The sequence below is a fragment of the Jaculus jaculus genome, chromosome 17 (genome assembly GCF_020740685.1).
Source record: "Jaculus jaculus isolate mJacJac1 chromosome 17, mJacJac1.mat.Y.cur, whole genome shotgun sequence".
In the NCBI taxonomy this organism is placed as follows: domain Eukaryota; kingdom Metazoa; phylum Chordata; class Mammalia; order Rodentia; family Dipodidae; genus Jaculus; species Jaculus jaculus.
This window is the reverse complement of record NC_059118.1, coordinates 58665845-58687854: the sequence shown is the minus strand read 5'-3', so window position 1 is coordinate 58687854 and position 22010 is coordinate 58665845. Positions and strand designations below refer to the sequence as shown.

Below are 22010 nucleotides of genomic sequence, written 5' to 3'. Positions count from 1 at the left end.
GCACCCCACACCAGCTTGGCAGTAATTTCGATGTGTACAACCCCCCATCAAGGTTCTCATCTTCCTTCTCTGTAAGATGAAGTGTTTGAATGATTACATGTTCCTTGCCCTCTGTCTCTCTAAATATTCTCTAAAATCAACTTTATATGAGCTTGTTGAGCCCTCCTCCAGGTTTTCTCCAGAAACCATCCTCTATGGGGGTCAGACAAATTCTGACCTGGCAGGAGATATCTGTCAACCTTTTAGGAAACCAAGAACCCTTAAATTAAGCTGTCCAAAACCCTTTATTGAATTAATAGCTCACTCCATCCTTGTTACTTTTCCATGTTGTTCCACCCCCACCCCAAACAGGACTAGTACTAATGATAATAGGGAGCAGATGCAAGACGTGTTCTTCTTCCTTGGCTCTTGGAGTGTGGTCACTTCTCCTTCAAGGACTGCATCATGTCACCTGTACAGACAAGAACAGAGACACCTCAGGCATCAGTTTCCCCAAGTATTCTTGTGTGTGTTGAAACTCGCCCTGGTGATACAAGGAGAAGTTGAGGACAGTTTTTCCCAAGGAGAGCATTCACCAACTGTGGTAAGGAGAAGGAGCTGCTCTCCTGTCTTGAGGCTCAACTCATAGAGAATAACTACTCAGTGGCACCACCTGCCTTCATGGAGATGCATGTGAGCCTCTGATTTCTGCCACTTTAGTTGAGAGTTTGTGTGATACCCACATCCATGCTGAGAAGTGCATCTGGAAACAGAGAGACTGCATCATATTAGAGAGGAAATAGAAGACTGGATGTTTATCTTAATTGGAGTCATTCCATGACCTCTCACCAAATCCATTTTATGTCAACCTGGGTGAAAAAGTACTGGCATATGGGTATGTTTCTGCTAGGCACATCCCAGGATCATGCTTCTGAAATTATGGGATCAAATTTCTTGAATGACTTCCATTCACCCAACGAGGTTCTTCCTCTCTACTTAATGGTCATAAATGTTTAGATGAGCTTTGGAATTTATAACATTTCCTTAGCTCATTGCCTTTCTACCTTTTGCCCAATGACACCAGCAGTACTTTGCAAACATTTCTCAACCCTGTGCCTTATTTATTCTGAGAATTAGCCCCATGATGTTTCTGGAATAGTATGACTGCAGCAATTTCATGCTCTGAGTTTGAGGCTGAAACCTTCACCACAGCAAAGGAAGCTAATGGCAGAATGAAGAGACAGCCCACAGAATGGGAGGGAATGTTTGCCAACTATTCTTTCAGAGAGTGCTAATACCTAGACTATATACAGAACTTCCAACATTAAATACCAAAAGAAAAAAATCCAGTTCTGCTAGCCACCAAATGGAATATCAAACAGATCACACAATTCTCAAAAGAAGAAAGACAAAATGGCAGTAACTATTATCAAAATTGCTCAACATCCTTAGGCATCAGGGAAATGCAAATTAAACTACTTTGAGACTGCATCTCACCCATGTCTATTATCATGGCTATTATCAAAAAATAAATGACAACAAATGCTGGCAAGGATGCTGGGAAAGTGGAACATTTATTCACTGTTAGTGGGAATATAAACTGGTGTAGCCACTACGGAATTTGTGTGGAGGTTTCTAAAAACCTAAAAATAAGACTACCATAATGTCCACCTATATCGCTTCTGGGCATATACCCAAAGGATACCTACCATGTCCATGTTAATTGCTACTCTATTCAGAACAGCAAGGAAATGGAAGTAGCCTAGATGTCCATCAGCAGATGAATGAATAATGAGGGTGTGGTTCATGTACATAATGGAATTTTTAAAAAATTTTTTATTTATTTATTTGAGAGTGACAGACAGAGAGAGAAAGACAGATAGAGGGAGAGAGACAGAATGGGCGCGCCAGGGCTTCCAGCCTCTGCAAACGAACTCCAGACGCATGTGCCCCCTTGTGCATCTGGCTAACGTGGGACCTGGGGAACCGAGCCTTGAACCAGGGTCCTTAGGCTTCACAGGCAAGCGCTTAACCGCTAAGCCATCTCTCCAGCCCTACATAATGGAATTTTATTCAGCCTTAAAGAAAAAGTTACGAAATTTGCAGGAAAACAAACGAACTTTGAAATTATAACATTATCAGATAATCCAGACCAAGAAAGGCCAGTTTCACATGGTTTCTCTCATATGTGGAACCTCGCTTCTACTTCTTACATATGTGTGTGTGGGTTTACTTGTGAGTATAGGTCATGGGATTAAAAAGAGGACCATGAGAAGAGAGAAGAGATTTTAAGGAAGATGGAAAGCCAGTACAACATAATTAACATGAACTAGGGCTGGGACAGTATGTAAGTGTGGGCTGAGAAGGAGACAGGGCACAGGAGCTGGGGAGGAGAATCAACAAAAACAAAGTATATGTGATAATCCCATTTCCAAACATTTCACGGAGCTACTTAGTTTTGAATAGAGAAGACTCTGATACAGGAAAAGGCACCTGCTGTCACTTCTGTCTGAGCCTTCATATGCTAATGTATTTACCAAGGGAGAAGGTGTCTCCAGTCCTTGACTATTGGGCTTGAGGAGAGAAGTTAGAGTTCTAGTTTTACCCAAGGGGCTAGGCATTAGTAAAAAGTATGGGGAGAGAGTTATAGGGGCCTCAAAGTGACTACAGAAAGAACAAATTTGAGATGTTGATATTGACTGAGGCCTTGAGTGAGAAGGAGGTAGCTTGTTATGTAGTTGGCAGATAATCTATTAAAGGAGTAAAGTGCACCCTGAAGCAAGGAGCTGTGTTCATCCTACAGATGCATCAGAGAAGACTTACTGTGGGGGGTGAAATGCACATCAGAAATGGAAAGTAAGAGCCCAGGTGGTGGTGCACACCTTTAATCCCAGCACCCGGGAGGCAGAGGTAGGAGGATCACCATGAGTTCGAGGCCACCCTGAGACTACATTGTGAATTCCAGGTCAGCCTGGACCAGAGTGAGACCCTACCTCAAAAAACTAAAAAAAAACTAAAAAAAAAAAAAGGAAAAAAAAATTAAAATACCTGGTAGGGCGCACTTTACTTTTGGTAAATACGTTAGCATATGAAGGCTCAGACAGAAGTGACAGCAGGTGCCATTTCCTGTATCAGAGTCTTCTCCATTCAAAACTAAGTAGCTCCGTGAAATGTTTGGAAATGTCCTCTTAGCCTGTGCTCTGCTGGGGTGAGGGGTTGAGTGCCCGCTGTGATCAAACTGTTGGCCTCAGGGTGGTATTGTTTGAGGTGGTGGGGTGTAGGGGGAGGTGGAGCTTCCTGGACCATGGAATCCCGGGTAGCTGCGGCAAAGGCTTGACTTTAGCCACCTCTCCCTGTCTCTTGTAGTTTGTGATGTCCTCACTACCTTGCTCCTGCACACAGCTCCTCTGTATTCTTCCACCATCCACTGCTACTCTTTCTTTTAAATATCTTATCTTTATTTATTCATTTGAGAGAGAGATACACAAATAGGCAGGAAGAGAGAGAGAGAATGGGCTAGGAAGGGCCTCCAGCCATTGCACACAAACTCCAGATGTGTGCTCCCTCTTGGGCATCTGGCTTACATGGGTCCTGGGAGATCAAACCTGGGTCCTTTGACTTTGCAGGCAAGCAGCTGAGCTGCTAAGCTATTTCTCCAGCCCCCCACTGCTACTCTTAACTGAGGCTAACTCATCGGAGCTTAGACTTTCCCCCTCACAAACTGTGAGATAAAACTTTCCCTTTATGAAGTTAGCTCCCTTGACTGTTTCAGTACAGGAATGGAAGCTAATACACTCAGCACTGTGCTGGAGGAGGAAGGTGCCTTCCTGCATAGTCCTCTGTGTGGAGCCACAGTAGTAGTTTGATTCTGCAGAGAAGATCATGGTTTAACATCTCAGAAAACAGGTTTCATTTTCTCTCTCTCTCTCTCTGTCTCTTTTTTTTTTTTTGGTTTCTAGAATGTGGAGACACAATATGGATCTTTTAAGCTTGAGTTCTCACAGGGCTGAGTCTCGGCTCCTCAGAGTCTTCAGTATCTGACCACATTTCCGTATTGCGTGAAGCCTGTCACCTTAATAATAGGTCATATATCTTACCTGAACCAAATTCATAAAATAGATTTCAAACTCTGACTGGGAAATAATGTTTGTGAGAATAGTTCTTGATTAAGCTTTTCCCAGTAGAAAGTCTGTTAGTTGACCGTTAGGGGATTAGATATAACTGATTTCTTTTATATTTTAGTCTCTTCTTTACACATTCACAGATATAACAAAGGCTATGCAAATATTTCATATTCCTCTGCAAGCATAGCAAAGAGAGCATTGTTTTTGCCAATATGTCTACAGATATATGTAGTTATATACTTTATTACTCCAATAGTTAGAACACAAGTTACATTGTAAAAGGAAGTGCTTTCAAAGATGTACAACTATATATTTACAAATATAAAAGCTAATGCTAAGGCTAGGGAAATAGCTTACTTGATAAAGGCATGAAAACCTGAATTTAAACCCTAGAACCCATATAAAAAAACCTAGATATTGGGTGTGTGCTTATAACCCTAGTGCTGGGGAGGTGGAGACAGGTGGATCCTGGAGTTGACCAGACAGCTAGTCTAGAACTTTGACGTTATTACATTGTTAGATAAACCAGACAGAGGAAGACCAATTCCACATGGTTTGTACATATGTGGAACCTAGCTTCTACTTTCTACATATGCGTGTGGGTGTTTGAGTGTGTGTATAGGTCATGAAGTTAGAAAGAGGACCATGAGACAAGGGAAGAGATTTTAAGGAAGATGGAGAAGACAGGAGAAGATATTTAACATGAACTGTGGCTTACTGGAAAGCTAGTCCAGCCTGCTTCTCAAGCTCCAGACCAATGAGAGCACCTGTCATACAGAAAGAGTTCACTGACATTCCTGAAGCACAACATCTATGGTTGTCCTCTGGCCTCCACATGCATGTGCATATACACACATGCACATGTGCATACAATGCACACGTACGCATATGTGCAAACAGACACACACACACCAGATTTTGACTTGAAAATTTGAAGATTTGCTGAATTTCACTGGGCTGCCTTAGAAAAGCATAAGAAACAAGTATATGGGTGTTTCGGTATTCATCTTTGTTGCCTGCTCCAAAATGTTTTTCAACAGTTCTCTAATGAGCACACTATATCTTTGCCTTCCAAACTTCAGTCACATGCCCTTATCTACAGCTGCTAAAGTTATTCCTTGATTGCTGTCTGCAGAATACCTTTGCAAGAAGTCTCCCTCTCTACCTAAAGAGAAATGCCAACAGATCATTAACCATCTGCTCTCACTAATGCAGCAGGAAAGATAGTGAGCATGGGGGTTTAAAGATGGAGAAGGCATACTCCTAACCTTTAAGAAATTCAAAGTCTTCTGTAAAAAACAAATTTCTAAAGCAGCAGTAAAAAAATGGTGGGCTGGAGAGAAGGCTTAGCAGTTAAGGACCATGTTTGACTCTCCAGGTCCCATGTGGGCCAGATGCACAAGGTGGCACAAACGTGCAAAGCTGCACATGCACATAGGGTGGTGCACATATCTGGAGTTAGAGTATAGTGGCTGGACGTCCTGGCATGCTAATTCTCTCACTCTTTCTCTCACTCTCACTCTTGCTCTCTTGCATAACAAGAGCCAGTCTGGCCGGGTGTGGTGTCACGTGCCTTTAATCCCAGCACTTGGGAGGCAGAGGTAGAATGATTGCTATGAGTTCAAGGCTACCCTAGAATACATAGTGAATTCCAGGTCAGCCTGGGCTAGCGTGAGACTCTATCTTGAAAAACCAACTAACCAAACAAACAAAAATAGTAAAATAAATAAATAAATAAAAAGGCCAATCTGGGCTGGAGAAATGGCTTGGTGCTTAAGGCACTTGCCTGCAAAGCCAAAGGACTCAGGTTCGATTGTCCAGGACTCATGTAAGCCAGATGCACAAGACAGCGCACACATATAGAGTTTGTTTGCAGTGGCTAGGGGCCCTGGTGCTCCCATTCTCTCTCTTTCTTTCCCTGCCTATTTCTTTCTCAAATAAAGAAAAAAAAATTAAAAAGGGCAGTCTGTTGGATCTGCCTCAAGAATAAATAAATAAATTAATTAATTAATGCATAAATAAAACCATCAGTTAATCCTGCAAGCTACAAAATCAATCAGCCAGGCAAAATGTGCGCAATAGTGGCACATAAGTTATAGGAGTAATCAATTGTTCTGTGATGGGATATGAGGTCCACTCAGTGGGAAAGAATTCATACCTGATACTGAGAACTAAATCAAAAGCCTATGGCTTGGATGGTCATAGACTCTAGATGGATGCTTCAATTGTTCTTTGGCTAAGTGGAGAGGTTATATCCATCAAAAAAGCCTTCTTTTTAAAATTTATTTATTTGAGAGTGACAGAGAGAGAAAGGCAATTAGAGAGCGAGAGAGAGAGAATGGGCGCACCAAGGCATCCAGACACTGCAAATGAACTCCAGACATGTGCGCCCCCTTGTGCATCTGGCTAACATGGGTCCTGGGAAATCGAGCCTCGAACCCAGGTCCTTAGGCTTCACAGGCAAGCACTTAACTGCTAAGCCATCTCTCCAGCCCCCCAAAAGCCTTCTTAATGTATTTGTTGGTCCCCTCTGATCAATTCTGCTTTCACTCTTGCTTACAGAACTTGAATTTTACAGATGGCCATGAATACTGGGGAGAATCAAGACCCATCAAAAAGATAAGGAGAAAAAACCAAGGCTCTAGCACCATGTGACCCATGCCTATCACACCCACCAGGGCCCAGGAAACATTACAGAGGATGTGGCAGGTTAAATAGGAGTGCTGCTCTCACTGCTTTCTAGAAACCTTCTCTGTGGAGATGGTGGTAGACACTGAGGAGACTCAAAACTCATCAAACCAGAAAATCAGAGGCTTCCAAAAGCTCAACACCAAAGGAGATTTCAAATATGCCTACCAAGGCTCAGGGGTCATTGCTGAAGAATGTTGTGGGAAGAATATAAGAGCCACAGGGTGGGAAGATGAATTGTGAGTTTCCACACAAGAACGAATTAGAGCATTCATGACCCCACAGTGACTATGGACACACTCAGTGAAGTGGGCCCTCCCTGGAAAGGCGGGGAGAGGACAAAAGAGGATAACCTGATGGGAATATGACCAATGTGCAGTGTGTTCATATAGTAAGATGTTCCCATAAAATTTATATAAACAAGTAATAGAGATCAAACAGCAAGTCTAATGGTTTTGAGACAGAGGTGTGGCAGGAGCAGTTAGGAAGGACAATGAATTGAACCTGAGCAACCAGGGCAGTCTTCCTGGAAGAGGTAAGTTGAGATAACCGAGTAAGTGTAAGCCAGGCCAAAGCTGAGGGCTATGAAGGACATAAACCCGTGGACATAAGGAGCCACATTAATGTGAAGGAAAAGGCAGGCAAACTTAGATGTAGGCAAGGGCTTTGGCTGTTTCCTGTAAATTGGGGAAGTCCCTAAAATGTTACAAGCTGAACAGAAAATGGGGAGATAGATTCTCAACTTAAAAGTGTTCCTGTGTGGTTTCAATTATGAGGGATATATTTTCTGAATTCTTATGTTTTTTTCTTTGAGATAGTTTCTCTAAGTAGCTCAGGCTGGCCTAGAATTCATTATTCAGTCCAGCTTGGCCTTCAACAAGTGACCAATCCTTCTGCTCTAGTCTCCAGAGCACTGCAGTTTTTCTTTTATTCCCATTTTGCTGCTTGCAAATAATAAAAATGTGTTCAGAAGCTAACACATCAATCATTCTATTCTGATAGGATTTTTCACCTAGTCTCTTCTCAAGTTAAAAATCTGGAACTAGGGCTGATGGATTATTGGTTAAGGTGTGCTTGCAAAGCCAGAGGACCCAGGTTCGATTCCCCAGGACTCATGTAAGGAAGATGCACAAGGTGGCATATGTGTCTGGAGTTCATTTCCAGCAGCTAGAGGCCCTGGTGCACCCATTCTCTGTCTCTCTCCCTCTCTCTCTCTCAAATAAATAAAAATGAAATAAAATGGATTTTAAAAGTTCTGGAGCTATAGGAGACAGATATGTATTTACCCACAATACACACATTAGCGCACATGAATGCTCACACTCGCTCAGTGTGAAGGAGAGTATGTTGATGGTGGCTTATTATTTGCACACTAGGAGATAACTAACGAAAAGCCAAACATAATGCATAACAATGAGACTTGTTGAGAAAAGCTTTGTGTTGCAAATAGTGATTTCAAGGACAGTATACCAAAATTCTATTTTTAATTCAATAGACGCTTAAAATCCACTCTTGTAAAGAAGCAATTTAAAAAGTAGTCATTGTTAAACTCAGTGCCATTGATGTAAGAAGTTATTGTTCTTGAGTTCTCATCTTGTGGTCATGTTTTCTTTTTCTGCACTTACAGCTGCCAAGTTCCAGATGGATCAATCTCTTTCTTTTCCTTATACAGATTTCAAAAAGTCATCAGAAATCTTTATGCAGAACTTCAAGGATCCCCAAATATTTAGAATTAGATGTCAACACATTTGAAATGTCAACATATTTTTTTTCCTGGATATTTTCCTGCAGTCCTGGCTATGGAATACTGGTTTTAGGAGTCATTTTTAGCATTTCATTAAAAAAAATTTTTAGTAGTTCATTTTTAACTGCTCATATAGGAGATATTACCATTGACATTTTCTTTTGTGTTCGTGTATTTGCATGTGTATGTGCGATGTCTGTGAGTGCAGGCACACATGTGCCAAGGCCCACATGGGAAGGTCAGAGGACAATGTCAATTGTCAGTCCCTGCTCTCCTTGCATTGATTTATGACTGTCCTTTGTTCTACCATTTTAACAGCTTGTATCCCTCAAGCCTTCACTGGGTGAGGGAAGACCTTGATAGACATTTTTCCTTATGCATGGAATGATAATCCCTTCTCTGGACCCAACCTTTCTAAAGAAATTTTGATTTTTGAGATGTTATTTAAGAAAAGACAGGAAACAATCTGAAGGACCTTTTTTTTTTTTTTTCGTGTTTGAGAGACTGCCAACTTGCCCTAGGCTTTTATCTGCCAACTTACACAGATGTCATCTAAGACCTTTGGATAAAGGCTAAGGCCTTTTGCTTTGGATGAGCCTTCCTTCTGTTTCCAGGAGGAATGGAGAAAGGATAAGAAAGAGGCATGTCTGTAGACAACAAGGAAACACCAACCCCATTTCCAGTGGTTGAGCTTCTCTCCAAGCAGGTAGATGCTGGCAGTCAAGATGTAGCCGGCAGAGCAGAAGGTCACGATGCCCAGTGGGCTGAGGGTGGTAAATACAGGGTACACCCAGCTTCCTGTCATAGCGTAGAGCCAAAGGACCCTGAAGAAACAGCAGAACAATGATGAGGAGCTTTCATCAAAGCTATTTTCTCCTCTCCTGAAGTACAGGCAGGTGAAAGCAGCTCTAGGAACGTTTATCAATAGCTGGCGTTTTCCCACGACTGTATAGAAGCCAATCATTTCCTAGTAATTTAATTGATACAATAAGACATTTCATGGTGTTTGCGGAGGGGGCAGTGAAGATTTTTCCATCTGATCCTTTAAATGAATGCTTTTTGGTAGAAAAAATATAGAAAGCAGGTAACACATCATTAGCTATGTAGAGTATGTGACTAGAAATTAAATAAATCCTTCATTTCCCTCAGATGGCTGGCTGCTTGAGACACTGAGCCTGCCAAGATGGTATCCTTTAGCTGGCTCTTGGTCAAAGAAGTGATGTTTGCTTGTCTGTTGTTGTGTTGTTGGTGTTGGTTTTGGTGCCTGAGAGCAAAGTGCCATTTTCTCTTAGCGTTCGAAGGTGGCACACCATTGCTCTAAGACAGGATGCCTGGGGATTGACTGTTAGCCTTGTTTTGCGTTCTTAGGTATAACCAAAGACAGAGAATTCAGATGAAATCAAGTGCATTCATGGCAGTATGGTCCTGGATGAAATAGAGAATTACATAGGAATAGATGGATATAGAGGGAGCCTCAGGATTTGCTCATAAGAAGACAAAACATAAGTTCTTTCTATGTGCCAGGGAAAGACAAGAAATTGTAGGAGAGAAGCTGTGATATGTACGTGAAACCTAAAAATGCAATTTGCTGGAAACCAATTGTAGTGGAGATGCCAAAGTCTGAAATAACTTTAAAAAAAACATGGAAAGGATGTCTTATCAGCTACAGTTTTATAATTGGTTAAGGCACAGAGTCCAGAGCAGAGTCTATGACTTAAGTGCTGGCCCTGCTGCCTGTTACCCACGTCACCCTCAGCAGTCTTTCAACCCTGCTAGCGAGGATGCAAGTGACCCTGCGACATCGGGCCGCTGCGGTATGAAGGGCGCTCTGCACACGTTCAGTGCATACACGTCTCCCTCAACCTCTGGTGAACAATGCCTGGCACATTTTAGTCATTTGTTAAGAATTCCAAAATGTCTGCGTCAAGAGGGGAATAGCATAGAAGGAATCTTTCACCGACATTTCTTTGAGGCTACTTGTCTCTTGTAATAAGTATAATTGGCCAGGCTTCAGACATAGCATCTAATGTGGTGGCTCCAGATAGTCAAAGGAATATAGATAGATACATTAAATCCTATGCTTAATCAAACTTCCAGAAAGCCAAGCCTGATCTCTGTCATGTAACACACTTTTAGTTTGGTAAGCCTCCTGTGGACAAAGGTTGATATTTAGTGCCAGGATCAGGGTGAAAGAAAGGAGGGGACTGGAGTGTGGAAGTCATGGGCCCATCTTTGTGCATTAAGATTCTTTGTGGAATGTTAAAATTTTTTCAAATCATACATCTGATAATAGGTCAACATTCAGAATATACAAATAACTCAATAAAACATCAAAAAAAAAAAAAAAAGGACAAGGGATTTGAAGAAACATTCTTTGGAGAATGTGTGCAAAGGAGCAAGAGTCCGTCCAAAGACGGCCGGCGGGACTAGTAGCTGGGGAGCTGTGCGCAGAGGCCTCCGGGAGGGGCCGCCTCCCAGACGTGCATTGGGGTGGGAACTAGGAAACCAAGCAACAGACAACAACATTATAAATCAAACCGTGGAAAACAGTGTGAGTGTGGATGCTCAGAGATTGGACCTGTTATATGCTATTGCGGGGGCGGGTTGTACCTAAAATGGCACTTCAGCTATGGAAAAATCATATGGCAGATTCTCAAAAATTAAAATAGAAGTATCATGATCCAGCAACTCCACCTTGGGGTACTGTACTCAAAAGATTTAAAGGCACAAACTCAAATAGATAGTTGTATGTTTGAATTCATAGCAGTGTTATTCACAAGAGCCAAACAGTGGAAACACCTCAAGTGTGCACTGATGGATGAATAATAAAACAAAATATGCAGTTAAACAGACAAATATGGGCTGGAGACAGGGCCTAGTGGTTAAGGCACTTGTCTGTAAAGCTCAAGGTCTTATGTTCGACTTTCCAGATCCATGTAAGCCAGACGCACAAAATGACACATGGGCACAGGGGCACACATGGGCACAAAGGGGCACCCGGGCCTGGAATTCAACTGCAGTGTCTGAAGGCCCTGGTATACCAATTCTCTCTCTCTCTCTCTCTCTCTCACACACACACACACACACAAAATATAACAAATATTTGTACTCGTGCTTCTACATAGGTGGACTTTGATGCTAGCTGAAACAAGCCAGCCACAACGTGACACATACTGAAGTTAGGAGGCGCTGGCTCAGTGGCCAAAGGCACTTACTCTGAAAGCCTGCCAACTAGAGTTCAGACCCCGCAGCACCCATATAAAAACCCGATACAAAGTGTTGGCATATGTGTCTGCATAACCAACATGTGTGGAACAGAGTCAGGAGAATCCTGAAGTTCATGACCAGATGGTCTGGCTTTCCCAACAGCAAACAATAATGGGAGAGGCCTCGTCTCAAACAATGCGGAAGGAGAGAACCAACATGCAGAGGATATCCTATGGCCTCCACGCATGTGCCATGCATGTGCGCGCAACACACACACACACACACACACACACATACACACACACCTACATATGCACACTTTTTTTTTAAAAAAAAAGAAGGACATATGCTGTAAAATTTGAATTATATGAGGAACCCAAAAATGCCACCCTCAAGGGACAGAAAGCAGGATGGTGCTTGTAAAGGGCAGGCAGGGGGATGGGCAGGTGTTGTTCAGCAGGTCCAGTGTTACAGTTTGGAAAGAGGAAAAAGTTCTGGTGGTGGATGCTAGTGAGAGCTACGTAACAAAATGAGAGTACTTAACCACACTGAACCATACATTCCAGAAAGGATAAAATTTTGGTTGAAGAAATAGCTTAGCGGTTTCAGTGCTACCCTGCAAAGTCTAGGGACCCATGTTCGACTCTCTAGGTCCCACGTGAGCCACACACACAAGGTGCCGCAGGCGTGTAAGGTCGCACATGCGCACAAGGTGGCATGGTGCATTCGTCTGGTGTTCGATTGCAATGGCTGGAGACCCTGGTGTGTCAATTTTCTCTCTGTTTCTTTCTTACTCACAGACTCTCTCTCATTCTCATTTAAAAAAAGGATAAAATTTTAGATTTTATGTTGTGTTCATTTTGTCACAGTTAAACATCAATTCAAGGCAGCATTCTTATGGTCACACAAGGTTGGGGATGGAGCTTGAGCCCTTGTCCTGGCCTGCTGGGGCTGCCATTATCCCAATCATCCGTATGCTCCTCCCAGACTGACGAGGTGACTACCGTACGGATCGGCGTTACCACTACTAGAAATAGCGATGTGTGTGGCAGAGGGGCACTATGGAAAGACATCCATAGCATCTCTTCCCTGGGTGGCTGTCTCCTATACAGAGATGAGAAGGAACAAGGGGCAGAAAAGATACTGTTCCAAGTAGACAGGACTGAGGGCTTGGGGCCAGTGACGAGATCTGAACACACACCAAACAGGTCATGTTAATTAGTTTGTGTGGCTTACTTTATATACTTGAAATTAGGTCTTCCCAATTCCCATGCACATTTACATAAGATAGTCCACGATTAAGGACATCACCCTAGGGGCCCGGAAAGTTTCTGTTTACTTCGCTTTTACTTCTTTCAACAGAAGGCTTTTAGAGGAAAGTTCCTAGGGAAGTTAATGAATTGTGTTTTCACAAAAGAAAATGCCAAGGAAATTATAGTTGTGCTAGCTGACAGTGGCAAAAGTAATAGAAAGACAAGTGGAGTTAAGTAAGTGGGCAGGAATTTACAAAGGGCATTCAGCAGAGAGATCAGAAGCAACCTTTCTCCATGGTTTGCTTGAATCTGGGAAAGAAGGAAGAAGTAGAGAAACAGGGAGAGATGGAGAGAGCGAGAGAGAGAGAAAGCAAAATCAGGAATGAAGAAGGCCCTTTTGCAAGTACATAGCCCATGACTGTTCTCCCTCTCTCTCTCTCTCCCTCTCTCTCTGTCTCTCCCTCTCTCTCTTGCAGCATCAGCTCTGCAGTCAGTCTTGCTCCCATTTTCAGTTCCTTGAAATTACACCTAAATATCTCTCCAGCAGACACATCCCCTGGCCTCAGTCAAAGCTCCCTCATCTGGGCTGCGATACAGTGCTGTTCACATGAGTATTTCGTGTTTCCTGCTATTGACTCTGAACCTGGAGCCACCAGGAGTCCAGGCGCCTTTATGCAGCCCTATCTGCTCACAGCTTCCAGCATGGCTGCCTTTCTATACAGAGCAGAGAAGGAGCTCTGCTTTCATTGGATTACCACTGCATCAGAGAAAATGTCCCAAATACTGCACCGGGCTCCCCCTGCCTGTCCACCTTCCTCCTCAGAGCTACAGCCGACCCACGTCAGACCCATTTGTGTTTCCTGACTGAACCATTTTCCAGTTTCTGAGCCTTCGATTTGAAGTTGTCTCTGCTTGGAACATCTCTGAGCTATCTGTTTGGTTCCAGGACCACACTTCTCCTTGTTCTATGTCTGGTTAAATCTTGCTTATACTTTGAGGCTTAGTCTAAAGGTCAATTTCCCTTGTGAAAATCCCCATGTTTCATTCATTTTCCTGCAAGTGATATAATTTCATTATTCTTTAGTGGATAAATTTGCCCAAATGTTCATCAACAGATGAATGGATGAATGTGGTGTTGTCATTACATGCACATTGCCAAGAGAAAACACCCTACCAAAGGCAGGTAACGGGAGGGAAAATTTCTCAACAGGAAGCTTCATGATGGTACAGAAAGGATGGCAAGGCAGAGTCTGGGTGTCATTTCTGGCTACAGCAGCTGGCAGAATGCAGCAAGAAAGTGCACCCAGCTCTAGTGAGGGGAAAGTCGGGCCACAATGCCCTGAAGCCTTCTCTTAGCAACATGCCACCTCCAGCAAGGCTCCATTTCCCAAACTGCCACGGCTGGGCCCAAGCTTTCAAAATACACGAGTTTGTGGGGGACATTGGATTCAAACCCCCACATGTGGTGCGTATCCACAGAGTGGTTGTGCTGGCTATGGGCAGTGCCGTATCTCGGCTGCTTATCTTCCTCTGGGCCCATCATCATGGCCCAGATCTGGATCCTAGGGTGGTTCAGTCTGTGGCTTTTTGGGGACTCTCCATACTGGTTTCATAGTGGCTGCACTAATTTATGTCTTTACCACCAGTGTGGAATGGAGCCTCCCCCGTCCTTGCCGGCAGTTAGTGTTGTTTGCTTTCCTCATGCTGACCTTCCTGACTGGGGTGAGGAGGCATCTCGGTGCCGTTCTATTTTTAATATTTGGATGACTCTGCTAGTATGCATGGCTCTTTAACCATGGTTCACGGAAGCGGCTGTAAACAGACCCCAGTGGCCAGACTCACCAAGACAACCACTGGGGCCATTGAGAACTGGAACGTATAGTAGCATCCAGTCTGAGGTTTGTCCGATGAGCACTGTGTCAGTACCTTGAAGAGAGCGCCATTCTGCTCTATTGTTGTTACGGAACAATTGTATATGCTCCCGCGCACTGACAGTCCAGGGAAGTCCACCGGGGTGGACACCAAATTTGTAGCCAAAAATGAGTCTCTATGCTCTCCTTGTTCTAACTTTCACACGGTCAACAAGATTGTCATGAAATCTGGGTTTTCCACTCTCTTATCCAGTTGTAAAAGTATGCGGTTAGAGTTAAGTAGATAATGGAGATTTGAGGGGTTGAGGAACATAATTTGTGAGGTGTCAGCCCTCATGCCACATCTTGCCAGACAATAACTGTGCAATTTAAAGATTTGTCCCACCAAATTAACTCAGGAGATTAATTCTTAATGTCTTGTGCAAATACTATTAAGAGAATAGAAATTTAATTTACTATGGTGTTTAGAGGTGGGGTCTTTAGGAAGGGATAAGCTGAATGAGGTCATTAGGATAGTGTCCCTGTGGTTGAGCTCTGGTTCCTTTATAAAAGGAAGGAGAGATACCACTCAGACAAACATCACAAGTAGTGCCAGGAGGAGATGTCCTGTTGCCCTGGGCACTGGGAATCATTGTTCTGCCTTTGTGCAGGAGAGCGATGCTCAGGACAGAGTGCCTGTGTGAACACCGCAGAGAACGAGAGGAACTCTAGGGATGGCGTGCTTAGCTATAAGGGTGTGTCAAGCACTCTGATGTAGGAAAGCACTGGGGCCATGAAGCAATCACTGACAAATGAGACACTGTCATCAGTTTTTGTTTTTATGCTGTTTTAAGTTACTTCCCATCTCTCATTGCTCCCATCCATGTTAAGCATGATTTTCAAGATGCACTATTTGTGTGTGTGTGTGGGGGGGTGGGTGTGCATGTGTGTACAGGGGCATGTATATATACATATACATGTTAGCCAGAGGACAACCTTCACTGGGGTCATCCTCGGGGATTCCATCTACCCCAGGGTCTCTTGATGGCCTGGGGCTTGCCAATTAGGCTGCCCTGACCGCACAGTGAGGCCCAAGGTGTCTTCCCGGTGCTTGGATACAGGTGCATATCACCATGCCCACCACATGACTGACTTTTAAATTTTTATTGGTTTATTTACCTTAGGGCTTTGCGGGGCAAGAGTCTCACTCTTAGCCCAGGCTGACCTGGGACTCACTCTGTAGCTCCAGAATCAATTCAGACTCACAGCGATCCTCTCACTTCTGCCTCCTGAGTGCTGGGATTAAAGGTGTGCGCCACCACGCCCTGCCTATGATTAATGTTAGAAACCATAATTCCCTGGCCAGTATATTTGGAACTTTGGATTTGGTTTCTTTCCATGGCTAGTGATATGAAGTGGCTGGTAATATATCTTGATGTATTGGGCTGCACCATGATCACAGAGGCGTGGGGCAGACAGATAATCCAGGCTACGGCCATCCTGCTGATGCTTAGCTGTGATATTCAGCAGGTTAGGTACACTACGTACATCTTGACTTAAGAGAGTTTCAGTATAGGAAAGGGACATTAGGACTGACTCCACCACAAACTAAGGCACAAATGATGTCTTGTCTTCTGCAGTGCACCATCCACCCTTCCAGAGGGCCCAGTTCCAGGCCTATTTCCTACTTGTCTCGTTCGCTAGCAAGTCCATCTGGAGAGAATGGCCGAGCACCGCTTCTTCGCTGTGCCCCGCACTCTCTTGACTGTGCAAGGCGCTGCGAACATTTACTCCCGCCCACTGATGCAGACTTCATCCTGTTTGGTCCTTCTGGGCTCAGATCCAGTGAATCCCTTCCATGATGCCTGCCCCCGCTACTCCTTCCTACTCTGTGTTCCTGTGGCTCTGTGGGTTTTTATGATATTTATCACTTTCTGGTTAGTGTCCCTGTAATGTATAAGCTAGGCTCATTTCCAATTATTAAGCATAAACCCCCTGTTGGCTTGGGCTTGGCCTTATGTGACTTAGCTTTTCCAAGCGGGACCAGCTCTGTTCTGGGGGAAATGTGCTCCATTTCTTAAAAAGGAATAAAAACCAGCAGTGGGAACATTTCTCTCTCTCTCTGCTCTACACCACTGCCAGAGAGAGAAAGAGAGAGTGAGTCTGGGGTGGGAGAGAGTGCAAATGAGCTGAGGTGTTTTGGGGTGAGAAAGCAGGAAAGAGTGAGCAAGCTACTAGATTTATAGGTGACTAATGCTTTCCAGAGGAAATGAAAGATTTGCAGTCATTACGACTCTGCAAAGCTTCGTGTCCCTCTTAGGGGCCAGCCCTCCTGTTTTGCAATCTGAAAAATAACAGAAACGTGAACAGTACAGGGAAGGCTGGTCCCTGAGCTCTTCTGCACATCTATTTTCAGGCCATTGTAACATGGCTTCTGTGGCCCAGTGGTTCCCTAGTTCACGGTCACTGCCATTTCCTGGTTCATGTTTGTTTCTCACACTGTCTGCGGTCCAGCTTCACCTCCCCCTGCTATGCTTCCTCCTCCTCCTATCATGCTCCAAATTATCACACTGAAGAGCTGACCCAGACCCACGTCCATGCAGTCTTTCCAGGGGTGGCCACCACTGTGGAATTTCTCATAGCCATCTGTGGTCACGAGGGCCGGGAGGCATGAGCGTTTTGTGGCAGAGTGGAGGTGGCAGACAGCAAAAAGTCTCAGGTCTGCTAATCAGGGAAGAGACTAAGGTATGAAAGTTTCCAGTCTGGACCCACAGGAAATGTCCTCAGTGCATTCGATTTGTTCTACCAATAAGGAAAGTAAATGGGCTTAATGGACCAAATTCTAATTTGGTATTTCTTGTTAGTGGTATCAAGAAACAAAACCCAAGTCATTTCATAGCAGCACTGGGCCCTTCCTGGCCACTACGTTCCTGCTGGTGATGGGTCTCCATACCTTCCCTTGACTGGCTCCATTTTTAGGACCTTAGTGTCCCATCCAATACAGAGCTGGAAACAAAACACCAGGAAAGATTTAGAGTTGGAGCCTAGGGCAAGCGCCAAGCATGGTGATTTGGCATGTGTTGGGAGCTGAGAAAATACCTGGCCCTAAGTACACTGAGGAGAGGTTTGAGCATAGAAGATCCTCGTTTTAATGGTTTTAGTTCCAGCTTGTTTCTCCTCCCGCCTTTGCCTTGCAACCTCATGGCCTTGAGTTTGGCATCTAACCCACTGGCACCCACTGGCCCAAGGCCAGTTGTTCTCCAAGTCATCCATCCATCACTCAACCCTCCTGAGTTGCCACAAATACCCACCATTGTGTCAACCTCTTGCTCCTGTCAGACCCATTTGCCCACTTCCCTACCTCTCTGTGTCCTGAGACGCTTGGACGGACACAGGACAGGCCCCGCGAGTCCATCGCACCATCGCACCGTCTTTCACCAGCTCCCTGAGCTTAGCATCCTTGGGACAGGCGCCGTGGTGCCGGCGAGCCAAGACGTCCTGGTCATCTTTATGGAGATGGCATGTGTTTAGTAACTGCAGGTATTGGAGCTCTTTAGTACCCAAGGAGGACATGAACCACAGGCGACAGACATGTGAGTTTATGATCAACTTTCAAGTTCTTAGGTAGAGAAGGCTGACACTTGAAAGGGTCTAACATTAAAACTCCAAAACTTACACTCAGCCAAGCAAGGTGTTGAAATCCACAAAAAGTAGTGTACGACTTGTGTATTCCTCAGCCAGCTTCAACAGCGAGAACTATCTTCACGTATATCTGCTCTTGACCCCATCCAGGGCCAGATGCTCTACCTGTAGAGACTTACTCTTCTGGGCTAAGCAAAATATGGCAACTACACGTCACACAGTCCATCCCTGTCCAGTGCCATGCTACTGGAAAACATCATCATGTAGTGTCTACCCTGGAGGCCCTCATAGTCCTTGACACGATGATCCAGGTATAAAACACCAGCACATCCCCTGCTTAGGTCTTGTGCAGTTTGTTAAAGTTTGAAGGACAACAGAGATTAGAGAACCATGCAGAGCATATAGAACCATACAGAACTTTCTTTGAGAGAGGAAAGCAAGGAAGGCTTTGATTACCAAGAATGGGGAAGGTCAGGGGATGTATGTAGATAGTATGAAGCAGAACTCAGGGCCATGGGGGAGCCAGCAGCTGAGTTCTGGGAACCAAGCTCTGTGGCAAAAGCTGGTGACATCTATGGATCAGGTCCAACTGATCCCTGGTCTTTGGAATGCGATCTCCTGCTCAGCTCCTGTCACTCACAGCACTCTCCTGAACTAAGCCCAAACAGAGGCTGGGTCTTGACCCAGATTTTCATAAACAACTCATATAGGTTCAGAGAAGGAGCAGTCTGTAGGTCCCGTGCCTGGTACGGCCCTTACATACACGGCGGGGTGTTGCATGAGAAGGCTGTGAAGGGTAAGGGTGGCGCTGAGACTAAGTTGGTGGAGTGCTTGCCTAACGTGCATGAGGCCCTAGGTTAGATCCCCAGCATTGCATGAGACTGGTGTGTGGCGGTACTCACCTGTAATCCCAGCACTTGGGAGGCAGGGTCAGAAATTCAAGGTCATCCTCAATACTTATGCAGTTGGAGGCTAGTCTGAGCTCTATGAGTCCCTGAGTCAAAAAGTAAAACCACAGCTGTGCAAGGCAAGGATGGTACTTTCCCGAGTACCACGTCAAGGGTATTCCCTAGGTTACAGACCATCGGTTTCAGACACCTTTCTGAGAGTTCATGTCAACAGGGGGTTGAATGATGGAATCAAGACCAGCTATTTGATTCTCTTCCCAGTTCCCATTCTTCCAGCAAAGTTAGACACAAGGTCTCTAGGAATCTGTCCAAGTGCTCTCTAGATTCCTTAATGCCAGATGCAGATGCGACAAGCCCACAGTGATGCCGGCATCAGTAGCGGATGGAATTAGCCTGCTGCACCTGCCAGATGTCTTTGTGGATAGGATATATGCCTCTACTCATTCAGCCAACAGAACCCAAGATCATCAGAGTCCTGGAAAAGCAAGCTCTCTGCAGCTTTGCAATGATTACTTCCTCATGAGGAGAAAAGATGTAGTTGTGGTTTGCTGTTTGTGTGTGTGTGTGTGTGTGTTCTGGATGTGAGCTGTCCATGAGTGTTAAAACCAAACAAAAGGGCTGGAGAAATGGCTTAGCAGTTAAGGTGTTTGCTTGTGAAACCAAGGACCCAGGTTTGTTTCCCCAGGACCCACAAAAGCCAGATGCACAAGGGGCACATGCATCTGGAGTTTGTTTGCAGCGGGTAGAGGCCTTGGTGTGTCCATTTTCTCTCTCTTTCTGTCTTTCTTCTCTCTCTCTCTCTCTCTCTCTCTCTGCTTGCAAATAAATAATTTTTTAAAAAAAATTAAAAAATCAAACAAAACATACTTCTTTCCTACAAATTAAAATATGTTTGATTTCCCATTTACATCAACATAAAGAGACTCTAATGGAAGAGTATGCTTTTCTGGAATATTCCCCAGAGGTCTGAATGACAATCTTCAGTTGACTTTCTCTGTGCAAGTCTTACCTGATGACGTAACCAAGACTAAAAGCACCCAACAGCGTGAGCCCCTTCTTCTTTGATGGGTAACGATGTGGTCTGAGGATGACTTCAACCAGTTGAAAGGGCAAGATCCAGGTGTGCTGTAGGAGGACAGATGACAGATTGTGAGGGCAGGGAGCCCCGCTGCTCACGGTACCTGTAACTCCCTCGACCCTCTCCAGTCTAGCCACCTGTGCTCTTCCAGGTTAACTTGGATCATTCTCCTTGGATGCGCAAAGGCCTCCAATGACTCCACGCTGCTCTACAGTCCTCTGGCTGGGTGCTCAGTGCCATTGTCCACACACAGCTTCTCCTGTGACACCACACCATGCCTGGGGGACCATGCCAAGCTCAGAACCTGGGCTGAGCTGGGCTGGGAGCTGATCAGTGCTCCTTCTCTGAACCCACAAGAGTGGTTTATGCTTGCCCCTTTGGACCATTCTTCAATCCCAACTTAGGGAATCACGAGTACAGTGACTCTGTTAGCGATGGGAGCTGAGCCAGATATCTCAGCGTGAATGTGCTGACGTGTGTCCTCTGGTCCTGCTTGCTGCCCATTACATCCTCTCTTAATGCTTATATGCAATACACACACACACACACAGAGGCACATACACACACACATGCGCACACACGTACATTCTCTATACATCCACGTATAAATATAGGGCGTGTACATTCACACATTCTCTCAAGCACACACTCTTACAGGCACATGGTTTCTACACACATACACGTGCACGCCAACGCACACACACACGCACACAGCCTCCTTCTCCTTTGTGCTTCCTGTGCTGGCTGCTCTGTTTTCAAAATCCTCCCACTGCCTTTTCTCCCTCTGTGGACTGGGTTTTCTCTCCCTCCCCCCGCCCTTCTGATCCTCTAGGCTCTTTACAGCCAATACAATCTTGCGTGATGCTGTCTCTGAATTTCCCCTATGGTTAGTTTCTCTCACTCATTTCCACTGCCAGGTAGTCTAGCATGGGTCTGCATAACTAGAAGCCCCAGAGGGAGGCAGAGAACATGCCCCACCCTTTCGTTGTTCTGCACTGCACACAACACCCCTGGCCTGGCCTAGTCCTGCTGGGGGTGGTAGGTGCTGGGGGAGGGGTAAGCCTCCCTCTGAAACCTTTCATGCCCTCCTCTCTTTATAACCATCTGCTCCACTGTCTATTCCACATACTTAAAACTGGATTTTTAAAAATTATTTTTATTTGTTTGAGAGAGGGGTAAGGGAGAGAACGGGCACACCAGGACCACTAGCCGTATGCATATGAACTCCAGACATAAGCACCATCTTATGCATCTGGCTTATGTGGGTTTTAGGGCATCGAACCTGGGTCATTTGGCTTTGCAGGCAAGTGCCTTAACTGCTAAGCCATCTCTCCAGCCCTAGATTGTTGTTTTTGTTGTTTTATAAATGACACAATCAAGGCAAGTCATGTTTGGGATGTGGGTGTTGACAGAGGCTGCTGGGGCTGGCTCCCTTTGGGTTCTGAAAGCAGCCTTGGGAAAGGACCCTGGGGTCTGTGCGCAAAGCCTCCTCTTCTGTTGAAGGTGTCCACACGGCCCTCTGCCCCCGCTCCCGGTT

At 44.9% G+C, this 22010-nt stretch overlaps 1 protein-coding gene across 1 annotated transcript in view; it reads right to left on the bottom strand.

Annotated features, from left to right (window-relative positions):
- Nucleotides 1-304: 304 nt before the first annotated feature.
- Nucleotides 305-22010, bottom strand: part of LOC101613754 (androgen dependent TFPI regulating protein) — a 90035-nt gene continuing 68329 nt past the window's right edge. Inside the window, exons 5-7 of the mRNA XM_012951013.2 lie at nt 20405-20520; nt 9208-9359; nt 305-451 (exon numbers count right to left, since the gene is read on the bottom strand). Of these exons, the coding sequence (XP_012806467.2) occupies nt 420-451; nt 9208-9359; nt 20405-20520 (300 nt within the window). The 3' untranslated portion in view covers nt 305-419. The remainder of the gene's footprint in view (nt 452-9207; nt 9360-20404; nt 20521-22010) is intronic.